At 46.6% G+C, this 16,492-nt stretch overlaps 1 protein-coding gene across 2 annotated transcripts in view; it reads right to left on the reverse strand.

Annotated features, from left to right (window-relative positions):
• Positions 1-702: 702 nt before the first annotated feature.
• The window catches only part of LOC119974711 (cytochrome b-c1 complex subunit 6, mitochondrial-like), a 32,315-nt gene continuing 16,525 nt past the window's right edge, over positions 703-16,492 (reverse strand). Inside the window, exon 2 of one of the 2 annotated variants that reach the window (XM_038813852.1) lies at positions 703-1,122. In XM_038813852.1, coding sequence (XP_038669780.1) covers positions 809-1,122 — 314 coding nt within the window. In that variant the 3' untranslated portion in view covers positions 703-808. Of the gene's footprint in view, positions 1,123-11,289; positions 11,478-16,492 lie in introns of those variants that run through there. The other variant, XR_005462561.1, reaches the window with a different exon arrangement.

Genomic DNA, 16,492 nt, shown 5'->3' on the forward strand with positions numbered 1-16,492 from the left:
AGAAAATATTGTTGAAAATATTTTCTTGGCTGTGATTTGTTGCTATTTTGTAAATGGTGTTTAACACATTTACGTGTGAGGTACACTTAACATACACAAATGCCACACACAAGTGCGATGGACAGGTCTGCATATATGTTTTTCATTCACGTTTGCTCCTGCCAGATCTCTTTACATTTTTACATTGCAAGTTAACAACTCTGATGTTATTACTACTTATTAACTAAATTATTTGCTATTATCAAGGCAGATTGCAGGAGCGATTCCACCAACTTTTCCAGTGGGCATTAATTGTCCACTTAAGAGCCTCAATAAGTAGCAGGTACTGTCCACAGGCCTTTGAAGTGGGAAGACAGCAGGGTCCACACTTGCAAGCAGCATGTACTCATACAGCCTTCAAGTGTAGCTTTCCTGCTCAATGTGTAGAATTGCAGAGTTAACCCTACATGCACATTAATAGATCACTGCCATATTTCTACCCACATATATTGATCTCAGATTTCTAAAATGTGACCAGCTGGAGGGAGTTTTTCTTCTGTAGATTTGAAATTAAGGTCCCTTAAACAAATCATGCACACAACTCAAGATATGAGTGCCTTTAAAGATCACACTCAAATATAAATGAATTCTGCAATAAAAGTGATCAGTAAACAGAACTTAAACTATAAATGTAAACTGTATGACTAAGAAAATCAAATGGAGACATGTAGAAATCTTTATTTCCTCTTATTATTTCTTTTAGGTAGACACTGTATGGACAAATTACATTTTGAACATCTGACACAGTAATGGACCACAAATGCAGTAACTAACGCACATAGTCATCTATATCCCTGGCAAATTTCCCACGAGAATAATACTCATACTCTCTTTTCTCCCTTGCTTCATCTAATGCTTTTCTGGTTCTGTGCACTTGTCGCTTAGCTTTATTTCTCAAGTCCTCATAATCAATATCGGAATCTTCATCATCATCATCCTCATCATCCTCATCATAGTCCTCATCCTCATCAAGACTCCTCTTTACCTTCTCATAGTAACCACCAGCAGGAATTCTTCCATCAATAGACCTCTTTACCTTCTCATAATAGTCATCAATATCTTTTGTAGCTTTCACCTGGAATACTGGAAAACAAAACACTAATCTAAAAATAATATAAACAAAGCTTAAATGTATAATTTTTAAAAATTCCTTGAATGATTTCCTGTACACATGTTGCTTATTTCTCAAGATGCTTTAACAATATGTTTTAACTGAAGGCTTGCATTTTGTTGCAAATTAAATTCACTCAGTTTTCTAATTTCCCCTCTTTCTCTTCTAAAGATATATTTCCACATTATATATATTTTTTGCAAAATGTTTTTTAATTGGGTTTTTGAACACAGTATGTTTACAGTTATGTACACAGAATAAAATATATATAGTAGAAAAAAAAAATGAAGACTGGTATGATATTGAGCACTAGCTCAACAACTCTGTATAGGCACCTGCTTGTGTGTGTGTGTGTGTGTGGGGGGGGGGGGGGGGGGGGGGACTGGGGAGGTACATATACATTTGTGTGCCAGAGAAATAATTACATTAGCTATGCCCAATACAGAGAGGGCAATACGAGAATGGATCTGGTGTTGGTGTTGTTACTTGCTTCCACGTTATATTTTGATGTATGAGCTTGGATACTAAGTGTGGGCTGGCTATTAACTGGGAAACATCACAGCAAACACCAATCCTTTCATCATCCAACATTCATACTTTCTAACAAGCAATATTAGAATATGTATACAGCAATATTCCTCAAAGTGTTATCCAAATTTGTTAATACACTTTTGCTCCTTAAAGATACTGATTGACCTGTGTATTTTAACATTTGTTCTTGTTAGAGTTCAGTGTACTTGTTTAAAGATATATCCACCATGCGCATTTATCAAATGTAAATAATAAAAGGTCCTCCTGCCACATACAATCATGAATTGTGGTGAACAACTAAATGAATAAATGAAGGAAGGAGAAGGGAAGGAGGCTCCATGAATATCCTTGCTCTTAATGGTGGTGAAACCCAGCATTTGAGTGCTAAAGAGATTGAAGTATAAGCAACTATTTTCAGCCAGAATTGCCAAGTTGATGATCCTTCATGACAGGCTCCTGTCGTCTTCACCATTACAGATACCTGTCTCCAATAGGCTTGATTTATTCCAGGCTACATCAAGAAATAGCTGAATGAAGGGAATATGGGCCCTAACAATATCCCAACTGCCTACGTTCCAGTCTTTTTGTTCTCGTGCAGATAAAACACTGGAATCGAACAGACGGTGGAAAAAGCAGCCAGATATTTCCTGTCCAAGCAGGACAAATCCAATCAGGTCAACCCCACTACTACAAACCAAAGTGATGGAAAAATTGTCAACATCACAGCATCACTTACTCACCAGTAAGTTGCTCAATTATTCTCAATTTGGGTTCCACCAGACCTCATTACAGCCTTGGCCCAAATATGGATAGGAGCTGAATTTCAGGTGAGGCCTTTGGTATTCAGGCAGTATTCAACTAAGTGTGACACCAAGGAGCTCTAATAAAATTGAAGTAAATTGGTACTGGGGTAAACTGTCCAGTTGTGGTAATTGGAGGAATTAGATTGGCACAGGAATTAATGGTTAGCACTGTTGCTTCACAGCGGCAGGGTCCCAGGTTCGATTTACGGCTTGGGTCACTGCCTGTACGGAGTCTGCATGGTCTTTCTGTGTCTACGTGGGTTTCCTCCGGGTGCTCCGGTTTCCTCCCACAAGTCTTGAAAGATGTGCTGTTAGGTGAATTGGACATTCTGAATTCTCCCTCTGTGTACCCGAACAGGTGTCGGAGTGTGGCGACTAGGAGATTTTCACACTAACTTAATTGCAGTGTTAATGTGAGCCTACTGTTATTACTTATAGTAGTGTCCCTGGCACAACCATATTCAGTATGTTTCATCAATTTTTTTTATGGTCAGTGGTTTATTGGCAAATGCAGTGTTCAGCTCCATTTGCAGTTCCACGAGGCAACACCTTTCTATGTGTTGCAAGACCTAGACAACTTGGCATTACCATTTTGACTTGAAATATTAACTCTGTTTCTCTCCCAATAGATGCTGCAGACCTGCTGAGCTTTTCCAGCGTCCCCTGCTTTTGTGGCATTACCATTATCAAGTTCCCTTCAACATCCTGGGGCTCAAGATTGACCAGAAACTGAGCTACCGGAATGCCGTGACGAAGAGAGGATCAGAGGCTGGGTATTCTGTAGGGTATTCTCTTAACTCCCCAATTACCTCTCTACCAATTAAAAGGTAGCTTTATGGAATATTCTTCATTGTCTGGATGGATGCAACTCCATTGTGTTGGACAGAGTTACGTATGATCTCCTATTCCTGCACTGTGCAATATTCCAAAGATGATCTGATTATGGCACAACTAAATTTCAAGCTAAACCAAAAAACATCAGCTGGGCTTGAGATGTTGTTCGGCATAGGCACGAATCCTTCTAAGAAAGACCAAAGGAGTCTCCACATGAATAATAATTTATCTTTCTTCATCTGAGCATCCTTCACGGACCATCAAAGCAATAGTAGAAGAGAACAAAATTTAGCAGGAGGGAGGGAGGCCTCTGCTGCCAAACAGATGTCAAAAACACCTTCCCATATTCTGAACCCTGCCTGCCTGCTGAGTGCTCATTCACACCCATCACCTGCAAGTGTTGTGCCGAGCTGGGGGATAGAGGCATCTAGGACCTCCATGTCCTGGGGAAATGGGGCATGGGATTGGTGTTCGGCCCGCGTTGCGAGAGAAAGTGCCAGAAGCATCATATTGGTTGAGGTCAACGATTTTTAATAATTTACAAATGTCCTCAACTGCCCCAATTCCCCCGATGGTGCTGCCCCATTCTCCCCACACCTCCTTACTCTTTTCCCCCCCATGACACCCCCTCCCCCACCAAGTGCCCTCTGTGATCCTCAACCTGCTTTGCCTTCCATGCTCTACCACTGCGTCTGGGTATGTCTGCAGGATGTACATTTGAATGGAGGCAGCCTGCTGCCTACCACATCCCGTGACCTCTGAGACCCCTGGCAGGTGACCTCTGGGGCCGGAGGTCCCCAGCGCACTTACCGGTGGCACATGCCCCGTTGTGCCACACAGTTGTCTGTGGGGTGGGTCTCGGTGGAACGGGTAGCCGCCGTTGCCACTCCGTAGGGTGGCCCTGGGTTGGAACCCAGCTACACATCCTCTGGTCGGTGCCCAGAGAGCCTTGGGGTTCACCCCAGGACATAGGGCAGTTGGATCAAGCCCGGGCTGCCCCTGCATCATGTGGCTCTGCCAGCCCTGGTGGCTCCCCAATGTCTGCAGCACAGTGTCAACGCCTTTGGTGATGCTCCTCAGTGACTGGGACATGCTCTGCAGCACTACGGCAATGCCCACCTGAACCTGGACATGCCCCGCAGCACCCCATCAAGGTCTGCTGGTACTGGGTCACATCCCCCAGCGACACACTGCCGAGGCACTCAGCTGTCGCTGTCACGGCTGAGCCATGCCTTGATCACCTCCACCCATGCTGCTGACGTCATGCACAGGCTCTCCGCTGTGGTCGCTACCCTAGCAGTGTTGGCCTTGGTGCCATGCATTGCTGGCACCATTTCCTGTGCCCGTATCCTCTGGGACTCCTTCAATCGGATATGGATTTCTGGATGTTGCTGACATCCTCCTCTGAATCTCATGGCTGCACCCTAGCGCCTCCATCAGCTCCAGGTTAACCTGGTCCAAAGACTCAGCATCTGACTAGAACCCAGCTGGGTCCTGGGATACAGCAAACCTCCGACTGCTGTCTCGCGTGAGCGTTCCTTCCTCCACCTGATGTGTATCAGCAACTGTGTGGTACCACAATGTGCCCCAGAAACCTGTCCACTACCATGACCCACCAAGGTATGTGTCTCTGCACTAGCGGAGGGTGGGGATGACAGCTTGATGCATCGTCAGTGGCATAGCTCTCCTCCCAGGTTATCTCATGGTGGGGTGGGGGGACCACCCTGGAAGGCAGGCACCTTTAGATCCTGCGGGAGAAGGGAAATGAAATGAAAATCGCTTATTGTCACGAGTAGGCTTCAAATGAAGTTACTGTGAAAAGCCCCTAGTCGCCACATTCCGGCGTCTGTTCGGGGAGGCTGTTACGGGAATCGAAGCGTGCTGCTGGCCTGCTTGGTCTGCTTTCAAAGCCAGCGATTTAGCCCTGTGCTAAACAGCCCCTGTTATGTGGCAAGTGTGAGAGATGGGTCATTCTGTATGGCATTAATAACTCACGTGTGACAGGACATCCAGGTGGGGGCCGATGGACCCTCATCTCTGTGCCAACCTCTACATTGGTGACCGATCTGTCCTCGGCCACCCTTGTGACTTCCAGGGCCCGGTCCTGGAAGGGGGTAAGGACTCTGCTATCCGGCACCCCAACGCCCATTAGGGCTCTCTACTATCTGTTTTGGGCCAATGTATCTTGTGGGGACACAGAGGGGGCATTGTTAGCTGCACATGACGTTAATTGCTGGGGGGGGGGGGGGGGGGGGGGGGGGTGGCACGGTTGGGTTGGGTCAGGGAGGCGGGCCGTATGGGGAATGGCGGGGGGGGGGGGGCTGGGGAGTGCGTGACTGACACCGCTGGACATGGATGGGCCAGGACACGGAGCGGTGCCAGGCGCATTCACATCGGCGGGGGCGGGGGGGGGGTGTTGATCACACTGAGTGCCGATCCTCCTGGTCATGCTCCCCCCGAGCTGATGGCCACTGCCGCACCTCCCGGGCGCTGGCTGTCCTGTGGCTAATCATCCCAAGACCCTCGGGGGAACAAGGCAGCCCATCTGGCCTCGACCATGTCCAATTATCTGTTCAAGACGGCATCCCAAAATCATGGTGCTGGTCTTCTCAGAGGCATGACTGAGAACTGTGAGGTGTTGGCTGTACAGGAACGGTTTAAGTGATGCTCTCCCTTGTTAGAGGGGGGACTGGCATGCTCAGTCCTGGCGAATCAGCTGGCAGGACCATCATATGCGGCGTGAAGCCTATGGGGCTCGTTAAGTGGACCAATTAACGTTTTATAGCAGTGACGGCCTCTCTGGGCTGAGTGCCGGGAAGCCCGTGGCAGATCCCACTCGCTACCACATTTGAATCTCGGGCGCTGGGCCTTGACGCTTGCGTCAAAGCGGCGCGCCGGGAATGACCCGGCCGGCGGCGCCTAAGTGACGTCAGCCATGCATGCGCAGGTTAGCCGCGCATGCGCATGTTGGCCGCGCCAACCCGCGCATGTGCAGTTGCCGTCTTCCCCTCCGCTGCCCCGCAAGACATGGTGGCTTGATCTTGTGGGGCGGCGGAGGCAAAAGAGTGCGTCTTTTAGAGACGCCAGCCAGACGATCGGTGGGCATCTCCTGAGCACGCCCGTGGTGCTCGATCCTCCCTCCGCCCCTCACAGGCCCCACACACAGAGGTCGCGTGCTGTCCACACTGGCAGCTACCAGGTGTGGTTGGCGCCGGCGTGAACCGGTCGGATTCGGCAGGCCGCTCGGCCCATTTGGGCCGGAGAATCGCCGGTCGCCGTGAGAAACGGCGAGCGGCGATTCTCCAAGCGACCTGTCGGAAAACGCGACACGCCATTTTGGGGGATAGGAGAATCGCGGGGAATGCCAGGGCGGTGTGGCGTGATTCGCCCGGCCCTCCCGCGATTCTCCCACCCGGCATGGGGTGCGGAGAATCACACCCAAAATATCTAATACAATTAGTGAGAAATATTTTCCTATTCGGTAACAAACATGATACTAGTTTCTCTAGTTTCAGATGTAGAATCTGACTTCTGACTCCCTTAACTGCAAGAGCAGACTCACCTGTGGGGTAAATTGATATTGGTCTGTGCATGGCCTTAAAGTACAGCTAGTGTAATTAGATTATTGCAATTAATTTTGTCTTTTCTGACTAAACTTTGTGCAGCACACTGCAGGTCAAAGTAACAGAAAATTTCTATCAAAATTAAGTTACCAAGAAAACAAGAGGCCACATAGCATTCAAGCAGATGCTTGGATAACGAGATATTGTGAGCCCAAATAAAAAAAAAGGAAGCATTGTTAAGGCTAGGAGGCTGGGAATACATGAAAATGGAGAGAGAAATTTAAGGAGTCAGGAGGGCTGAAAGGGTCACAAAGTCATTGGCCAACAGGATTAAGGAAAATCCCAAGGCTTTTTATACTTATATAAAAAGCAAGAGGGTAGCCAAGGAGAGGGTTGGCCCACTCAAGGACAGGGGAGGGAATACGTATATGCATGGAGCAAGAGGAAATGGGCGCGGTATTAAATGAGTACTTTGCATCAGTATTCACCAAAAAGAAGGACTTGGTGGATGATGAGTCTGGGGAAGGGTGTATAGATAGTTTGGGTAACATTGAAATAAAAAAGGAGGAGATATTGGGGGTCTTGAAAAACCTTAAGGTAGTCAAGTCCCCAGAGCCTGATGGAATATACCCCAGAATACTGAGAGAAGCAAGGGAGGAAATTGCTGGGGCCTTAAGAGAAACTTTTGTATCCTCACTGGCTACAGGGGAGGTCCCAGAGGATTGGAGACTAGCCAATGTTGTTCCTGTGTTAATTACAGGCCAGTGAGCCTTTAGTCAGTGGTAGGGAAATTATTGGAGAGGATTCTTTGAAACACGATTTACTCCCACTTGGAAATAAGTGGACGTATTAACAAGAGGCATCGTGGTTTTGCGAAGGGGAGGTCATGTCTCACTAACTTGATCGAAGAAGTGAAAGATGATTGATGAGGGTAGGGCAGTGGATGTTGTCTACATGTACTTCAGAAAAGCCTTTGACAAGGTCCCTCATGGCAGAACAGAGGTGAGCTGGCAAGAGGGAGACAGAACTGGTTCGGTTATAGAAGACAGAGGGTAATAGTGGAAGGGTGTGTTTCTAATGGAGGGCTGTGACTAGTGGCTTTCCTCAGGGATCAGTGCTGGGACCTTTGCAGTTTGGAATATAAATTATTTGGACGAAAATGTAACTGGTTTGATTAGTAAGTTTGCAGACGACATAAAGGTAGGTGGAAGACGTGCTTTGAAAAAGAGTCATCGGACTCGAAACGTTACTCTTTTCTCTCCCCACACGGGAGCTGCCAGACCTGCTGAGATTTTCCAGCATTTTCTCTTTCGTTTCAGATTCCAGCATCCGCAGTAATTTGCTTTCATCCAAAGGTAGGTGGAATTGCGGATAGCGATGAGGACCGTCAGAGGATACAGCAGAATTTAGATCGGTTGGAGACTTGGGTAGAGAGATGGCAGATGGAGTTTAATCCGGGCAAATGTGAGGTAATACATTTTAGAAGGTTTAATACAGATGGGAAATGGCAGAACCCTTAAGAGTACTGATGGGCAGAGGGATCTGGATGTACAGGTCGCTGAAAGTGGCAACACAGGTGAAGAATGTAGTCAAGAAGGCATACAGCATGCTTGCCTTCATCGGCGGGGCACTGAGTTTAAAAATTGGCAAGTCATGTTGCAGCTTTGTAGAACCTTAGTTAGGCTGCACTTGGAATATAGTTCAATTCTGGTCGCCACACTACTGTGGAGACTTGGAGAGGGTACAGAAAAGATTTACCAGGATGTTGCCTGGTATGGATGGCTTTAGCTATGAGGAGAGGTTGGAGAAACTTGGTTTGTTCTCACTGAAATGATAGAGGTTGAGGGGGTGACCTGCTGGAAGTCAACAAGATAATGAGGGGCATGGACAGAGTTGATGTTCAGAAGCTATTTCCCAGGGTGGAAGAGTCAGTTACTAGGGGGCATAGTTTTAAGGTGCGAGGGGCAAGCTTTACACAGAGGGTTGTGGGAGCCTGGAACTCGGTGCCGGAGGAGGTAGTGGAGAAGATGCAATAGGGACTTTTAAGGGTTGTCTTGACAAATACATGAATAGGATGGGAATAGAAGGATATTGGATATGGTCCCTGGAAGGTTATGGGTTTTTAGCTCAGGTGGGCAGCATGGTCGTCGCTGGCTTAGAGGGTCGAAGAGCCTGTTCCTGTGATTTAATTTTCTTTGTTCTTTGTTCAAAGGCCAGGAATTGAATAAATAACTGAATATTCCATTCATTTCAAGGAACTGTAAGGTGGCTTAGAGCATCTGTTGCCATGTTGTCCAATCTGCCCAGTCAAGATAGCCAAAAGCCAGATAATGTGCCAATTGAATATTCACCTGCTAGAGATCCACTGCCCCTCTACCTCTTACTCGGTGCCTTGTTGCCGTCCCTCACTACTCTTCCAGCTTCCCTGACTGAGCTTCACACTTCCCTTAATGCATCCCAGCTTACTGACTCCAGCCTTCTATGCTTGCTTGATCCAGTCGCTACTTCCCCATTCAAGTCCATCATCATTAAAGATGCTTTGCGGAAATCATTATTTATAGTGAAGGAGAATGGTCATAAAAGCTAAAGGTAAAATAATGTGTACTAAACAACATTTCTCAGTGACCAGGTAAGCATTATTTTGTTTGTCCTAATGTAATAATTTAAAATAACTTCGAAGCATTATTTTGTTTGTCCTGATGTAATAATTTAAAATATCTGTTCTAAGTTTGGTGAGGCCAATTTGATTTCTGTTTGCTTGTATTCATTGTACAGTGGGAGATGACTGAAACTGCCTGAACCAGGAGCAGAATTCTGATTAAGTCTCTGCTTTTCTCTCCCCTGTGGGGAGAATTTGGCTGCTGCTTATGAGCATGTGTTTGTCATAGGCTCAGTGTTTGGAATGAGGGACCTGCATTGTTGGCCAACTGTATTCTTAATATTCTGGACTGAAGGCTACTTAAGTACTTTCAGCTCCACCCTTTGAAAGTACAACCAAATCACAGATAGTTAAAACAAGAATAATTTTTGGCTGCCTTTTAAAGGTTTGCTCCATTGCTATTTTGAAGCTTCAGAGCCCAATGCGAACAGCTGGATCACACATTGAAGAAACAGTTTAACAATTGTCATATCTACTTGCAAGAAAGACTGTTGCAAATTGTACAATGTTTGATCTTTTTGTAGCTATACTCTCTCCTTACTTCTTTTTACTAAGAATACAGATTGGTGTACCACATGAGTCTAGACCAGCATAGATTTACTGCAGAATGATCCTAATCAACATCTATGGGTGTCAGGATTGCTTCTCTTTAGGCAGACTGTATTTATTGTTGTATTTCCCATATCTGGCTGTACAAAGGCACACCAGGGTCCACAAATTTTTGAATTGTCATGATATCTTTGCTTGATTCATGCTTCAAGGATCCTGCCAAGATATAATGCTCTGCACTATTTTGAGCCAAGGCCTTTTATTTTGCTTTGATGACATGAATATAAACACAGGTGCTAGGTATTGATTATTGACAGTGAAGCCTTTCTTGCTTCAAAACTCTCATAGCCTGCTGCAACTTTTCTCATTCTCTGAAATGCTCAATACAGCAATGTACAGAAGAGATCTGGGTATTTGCAGGTTTAAAAAAAACAATTGCCTCTTCTGTATCATGTAAAGGCATCTTTTTTCTTTTGAGATTGCCAATTAATATAAATTTGTATTGAGTTTCAATGTGAAGAACCTGTGACTGAAAGAAAATATAACAGTGCTGATTTTAACTCTAACAGGAGGCATATATTCAGGGGCCAAAGCAAAGAAACAGTCCCCTACATTCAGGAAAGAGGTTGGGAGGAGAGTTAGAGGATATCATTCAGGGTGGGAATGGATAAAGGGTTTGGGGAGGCTCCTTGTTGGGCCAACCCCATTTTCTACAATAAACCATTCATTGTATACTGTAGGAATTCAATTTCTCTGGAACCAAAAAGAGCAAGTACTTTTCTACAGCTGCCCAATCATTCTGTTTGATCGTGGCTTTTGATTGCATTTTGATTGTTTATATGTGGGACATAAAAAGAAAATGATTGGTTCCACTGATGGAACTTTCATTCCAACACATCACCTACATTACTTGATGTAACTTAAATGCATGTTCTCCGCATTGCAGATTGAGATGGAAACCTGTTGTTATGATGTATTGCCAATAAAGTTACACCGCTAACGAGGACTGTAACAAAAATAGTAAACAAGAAAACTTTCACAATAAAACCCTAAATATGTAAAAGTGCAAAGGGTGAATACATCCTTACTTAGAGTACATTTTTGGCGCCAGATTTAAAACAAAACTGACAACACAGAATTATGAAATTCTTTGTAAGCGATTTTTGCCAGGTAAAGGGATATTCATTTACTTGCCTGGTAAAGGTGCTTTGTAGAGAATTGGGCTTCATTAATCCCATGTCACATTCTTTGTCGTAGATGGATGCCGGACCCTAGCCTGAGAAAGCAGGCAGTTAAGTTTGAGGATCTCACCAATTGGTTTCCCATAATCCCTTGTGGTTTGTCCATGCACCATCCTCGAACCTTTCTGCAGCATTTCAGTTAGTGATCTAGAAACCAGACAAAATAATCTAGGAAGGAAATATTAGGCCAACCAGAAGAAAGAATATTGCAGGGAAGGGTCGAGAGGGTGTATCAGGAATAGTGACAAGCAAAATTAAAAATGGTGTACTTTGGTGAGGAACTGTTTCTTTTTTAATGTTGGTGCTTCACTAATTCTGTAACATTCTTTTCAGTAGGCGATGGAAGAAACCAGTAAGGCTAAATAAATCAGTCTTGGGTGAAGGGCAAAGGAATTTCACAGCGGAGATGCAGGTGAATGAAATACACTATTTGAAGGGAAAGTACCTGCTTGGATGCTTCAGAACTCTTCAGTTTGAATGAAAACAAACATTCAGAACATCAAAACAATTGTTTGAAAAACAAACCACAAGCTTTGGTTGAAATTTAAATTCCAAGCTGTTTTGTAAGACCAGCACAAGATGGGTCTCAAAATATGAAAGAAACACACTCTCGTGAGATGCACAGGAAAGCCTTTTATTTAAAGGGCTGGAAATAAGGAATTTGATTAAAAGCACTTCATCTCAAAATTGGGGCAGAAATTGATTTAAGCTCTTTTGTGTGTCGAATGGATGAAGGGAATGATACCCGTGCCCAGACAAAGACTCAAAGAGTAACAGGGATGCTGCTCACACGATAAGCCAGCCAAATATCATCTGGTTTGGATACCATGCCAATCTAAAGTATCGATGTGGAAGCAGAAGAAACACTCCTGCACCTTGGGTAGAATAGTCCCAATATTAGAATTTACTCATCATTTGCTTCTGATCCTTCATTTGATAAATCTGTACTATATACTCGCTATCACTTTAATATCCTTTCTAGTTTAGCACCTCCAAATTACTCCAACATGCCACAATCTTTGTTTTGTACAGTTCTAACCTTACTCTTTGCTACTGAACTCTGTGCCTCCCGTTTATGAAATCCAAAATGCTATAAGCCTTTTTTTTTTTTTTATAAATGTTTTTATTCAGTTTTCGTATTTTATATTGAACAAATTACAAATTGTTAGGAGAGAGAAAAAAAACAAACAAAAACAAACACGCAAAAATTAACATACATATTTACAGGTAAGCATCTTCGTAGTAGTAACTGCGCCCCCCCCCCCCCTCCCCCCCCTCAACATGTTTATTTAGCTTGGTTTTGGGCCTTAGCTAGCCATCGAACCCCCGTAACGAACCTGTAGCCCCCCCCCCCCTCCCGCTACCTTCCCCCGACTATTCTTCCTCTTGTACATTGGCCACAAATAGGTCCCGGAACAGTTGCATGAATGGCTCCCACGTTCTGTGGAAGCCGTCGTCCGACCCTCGGATGGCAAATTTGATTTTCTCCATTTGGAGAGATTCCGAGAGGTCGGACAGCCAGTCCGCAGCTCTGGGCGGTGCTGCTGACCGCCAGCCAAACAGGATTCTACGGCGGGCGATCAGGGAGGCAAAGGCAAGGGCATCCGCCCTCCTCCCCAGGAATAGATCTGGCTGTTCTGAAACCCCGAAGACCGCCACTATCGGGCATGGCTCCACCCTCACTCCCACCACTTTGGACATTACCTCGAAGAAGGCTGTCCAGTACTCCACGAGTCTGGGGCAGGACCAGAACATGTGGGCGTGGTTGGCCGGGCCTCTTTGGCACCGTTCACATCTGTCTTCCACCTCCGGGAAGAACCTACTCATACGGGTTCTTGTTAAGTGGGCTCTATGTACCACTTTTAGTTGCGTCAGGCTGAGCCTTGCGCACGTGGAGGTGGAGTTGACCCTATGCAGTGCTTCGCTCCAGAGTCCCCACCCGATCTCCATCCCCAGGTCGTCCTCCCATTTCCTCCTTGTTGCGTCCAGTACGGTGTCGTCCCTATCTACCAGTCGGTCATACATGTCACTACAGTTCCCTTTCTCTAGGATACTTGCGTCCAGTAGGTCTTCCAGTAGTGTCTGTCGTGGCGGTTGTGGGTACGTCCTTGTCTCCTTTCGTAGGAAGTTTTTGAGCTGCAGGTACCGTAGCTCGTTCCCCCCAGCTAGCTGAAATTTCTCTGTCAGTTCGTCCAGTGTTGCGATCCTGTCGTCCGTGTATAGGTCCCTGACTGTCAGTGTCCCCCCGTCCTGCCTCCACCTTTTGAAGGTGGCGTCGGTCAGTGCTGGTTTGAACCTATGGTTGTTGCAGATGGGAGCCCTGTTCGACATTTTGGTCAGGCCAAGTTGCTGCCGCAGTTGGTTCCAGGATTGGAGGGTGGCTGTCACCACTGGGCTGCTGGAGTGTTTTTTGGGTGGGGATGGGAGTGCTGCCGTGGCGAGGGCCCGGAGGGAGGTTCCCATGCAGGAGGTCTCCTCCGCACGCACCCACTCAGCTTCTGGCTCCTGGATCCATCCCCTTACTCGCTCGGCTGTTGCTGCCCAGTGGTAGAATTGTAGATTCGGGAGGGCTAACCCTCCCCTGGTTTTTGTTTTTTGTAAGACCTTCTTTGGGATCCTAGCATTTTTACCCCCCCATACGAACGCCATGATGAGTTTGTCCAGCGCTTTGAAAAAGGCCTTGGGGATGTAGATCGGAATGGATCTAAACAGGAAGAGGAACCTGGGCAGTACGTTCATTTTGATCGTCTGAACTCTCCCCGCGAGGGAGAGCGGGAGTGTGTTCCATCTTTGCAGGTCCTTTTTAACTTCCTCCGTCAGGCTGGTGAGGTTCCATTTGTGGATCCCTTTCCAGTCATGGGCTATTTGGATCCCCAGGTAGCGGAATTTATGTCGGGCTTGTTTGAACGGCAGCCCCTTTAGTGCTGCCCCCCCCCCCCCCCTTGCGGGTGTAATGGGAAGATCTCACTTTTGCTCATGTTGAGTTTGTAGCCCGAGAAGGCTCCAAACTCTTTCAGGAGCGCGATGATTCCGTCCATGCTGCTTTGTGGGTCCGAGATATAGAGGAGCAGATCATCCGCATAGAGTGAGACTCTGTGCTCTCTACCTCCCCTTCGGATCCCCCTCCAATTTTTTGCTGCCCTGAGCGCGATTGCTAGCGGTTCGATTGCTAGTGCGAACAGCAGCGGGGACAGTGGGCATCCTTGTCTGGTGCCCCTGTGCAGCTGGAAGTATTGGGAGTTGGTATTGTTGGTCTGTACACTCGCCATGGGAGCGTTGTACAGGAGCTTTACCCAAGCTGTGAACCCTGTTCCAAGCCCGAACCGCTCCAGTACCTCTATGAGGTATATCCATTCGACTCTGTCGAAGGCCTTTTCTGCGTCCAGGGAGACGATCACCTCTTGTGTTCTCTCCCCGGAGGGGGTCATTATCACGTTCAGCAGGCGCCTGATGTTCGCGGTCAGCTGTCTACCTTTGACAAAGCCCGTCTGGTCCTCTGTGACCACCTCAGGTACACAGTCTTCTAGCCTTTTGGCTAGGATTTTGGCCAGTATTTTGGCGTCTGCATTCAGCAGAGATATGGGTCTGTATGACCCACATTCCGTTGGGTCTTTGTCTTTCTTAGGTATCAGCGAGATTGAGGCCTGTGCTAACGTGGGTGGCAACGTGCCCCTAGCTAGCGAGTCTGTGAACATCTCCCGCATGTGCGGGGCCAGCGCTGTCGCAAATTTTTTGTAGAAGTCCGCCGGGAATCCGTCCGGTCCCGGCGCCTTCCCCGCCTGCATGGAGCTAATGCTCTCCATGGTCTCTCCCAGTGCTAGTGGTGCTTCCAGATCCCGTTTTCTGCCCTCTCCCACAACTGGTATGTTCAGTCCGTCAAGAAACCGGTTCATCCCAGCCTTCCCCGTTGGGGGCTCTGAGGTGTACAGCTCTTGGTAGAAGGCCTTGAAGGTTTTGTTAATCTTCTCTGGTTCTGTTTCCAACGTGCCTCTGGTATCTCTGATTTGCGCAATTTCTCTGCTGGCTGCCTGCTTTCTCAGCTGGTGGGCCAACAGGCGGCTGGCTTTGTCTCCGTGTTCGTATAGGGCCCCGCGTGCCTGGCGGAGTTGGTGTACTGCTTTCCTGGTGGAGAGCAGGTCAAAGTTCCTTTGTAATTCTTTTCTCTCCGCCAGGAGTTCTACAGTCGGGGCCTCGGAGTATTTATGGTCTACCTCCAGTATGGAGTCGACCAGCTTCTGCCTAGCCACCCTTTCCTCCCTATCTCTTTGCGCTTTGTAGGCTATGATTTATAAGCCTTTTTTTTAATAGTTCTGCACTCAAATTTTCAAGGACTTGTGCATTAAAACCCTAGGATTTCTATTCATCCACATCCTTGTCAGATTACTTAATTGCTTGATCTTGAAATCTATATCCTATACATTACCCAAATTATTTACGACTATCAAAAAGATCGACCTGGTGGACCTTCTCGAAACTCCCTCCAATGTGCAAGATTCCAGCATCCGCAGTAATTTGCTTTAATCCAGTGCAAAATATATCTCTTCTTAAGCCAAAACTGTACACAATATAATCATATGAACAAGGAGGAGTAGGCCATTCAGCCCCTTAAGTCTGCTCTGCCATTTAATAAGATCATGGCTGATCTGATAGTAACCTCAAATTTGAATTGCGCCTACCCGAATAACCTCTTGTTCCAAGAATCTTGGAGTCAAATCCCGAATGGAATGTCTGACCCGCCCATCCCTTTTGCAGCCTCACCTGGTCCTTAATTTGCAAGTGTGTCTCCTGAAGAAACGCCACCTCCCCCTTCAAACTTTTCAAATGCGCAGACGCTAGAACGCTTTATCGGCCTATTCAACCCCTGTACATTCCAAGTCACTAACCTCACTGGGGGTTTCTGACCCCGCCCCCGTTTAATACTGCCATCCCAATCCATCACAAAACCATCTCTGCCCCATTGTCTTTTCTTGTCGGAGCCCACCCAAAATGGCCGCTCACTCCCTCTGTCCTACTTTCACCAAATAAACTATCCCCCCCCCTGCCTGTGTCACCAGAACACCCTACCCCCCCATTACTTTCTTTCACTAGCATGTTTACTAGCATGGCAACTCCCACCTGGAGATCAAAAGAAATCCCTTGCCCGTATCGCCCAAACTGCCCCT

This window comes from Scyliorhinus canicula, chromosome 12 (assembly GCF_902713615.1).
Source record: "Scyliorhinus canicula chromosome 12, sScyCan1.1, whole genome shotgun sequence".
In the NCBI taxonomy this organism is placed as follows: domain Eukaryota; kingdom Metazoa; phylum Chordata; class Chondrichthyes; order Carcharhiniformes; family Scyliorhinidae; genus Scyliorhinus; species Scyliorhinus canicula.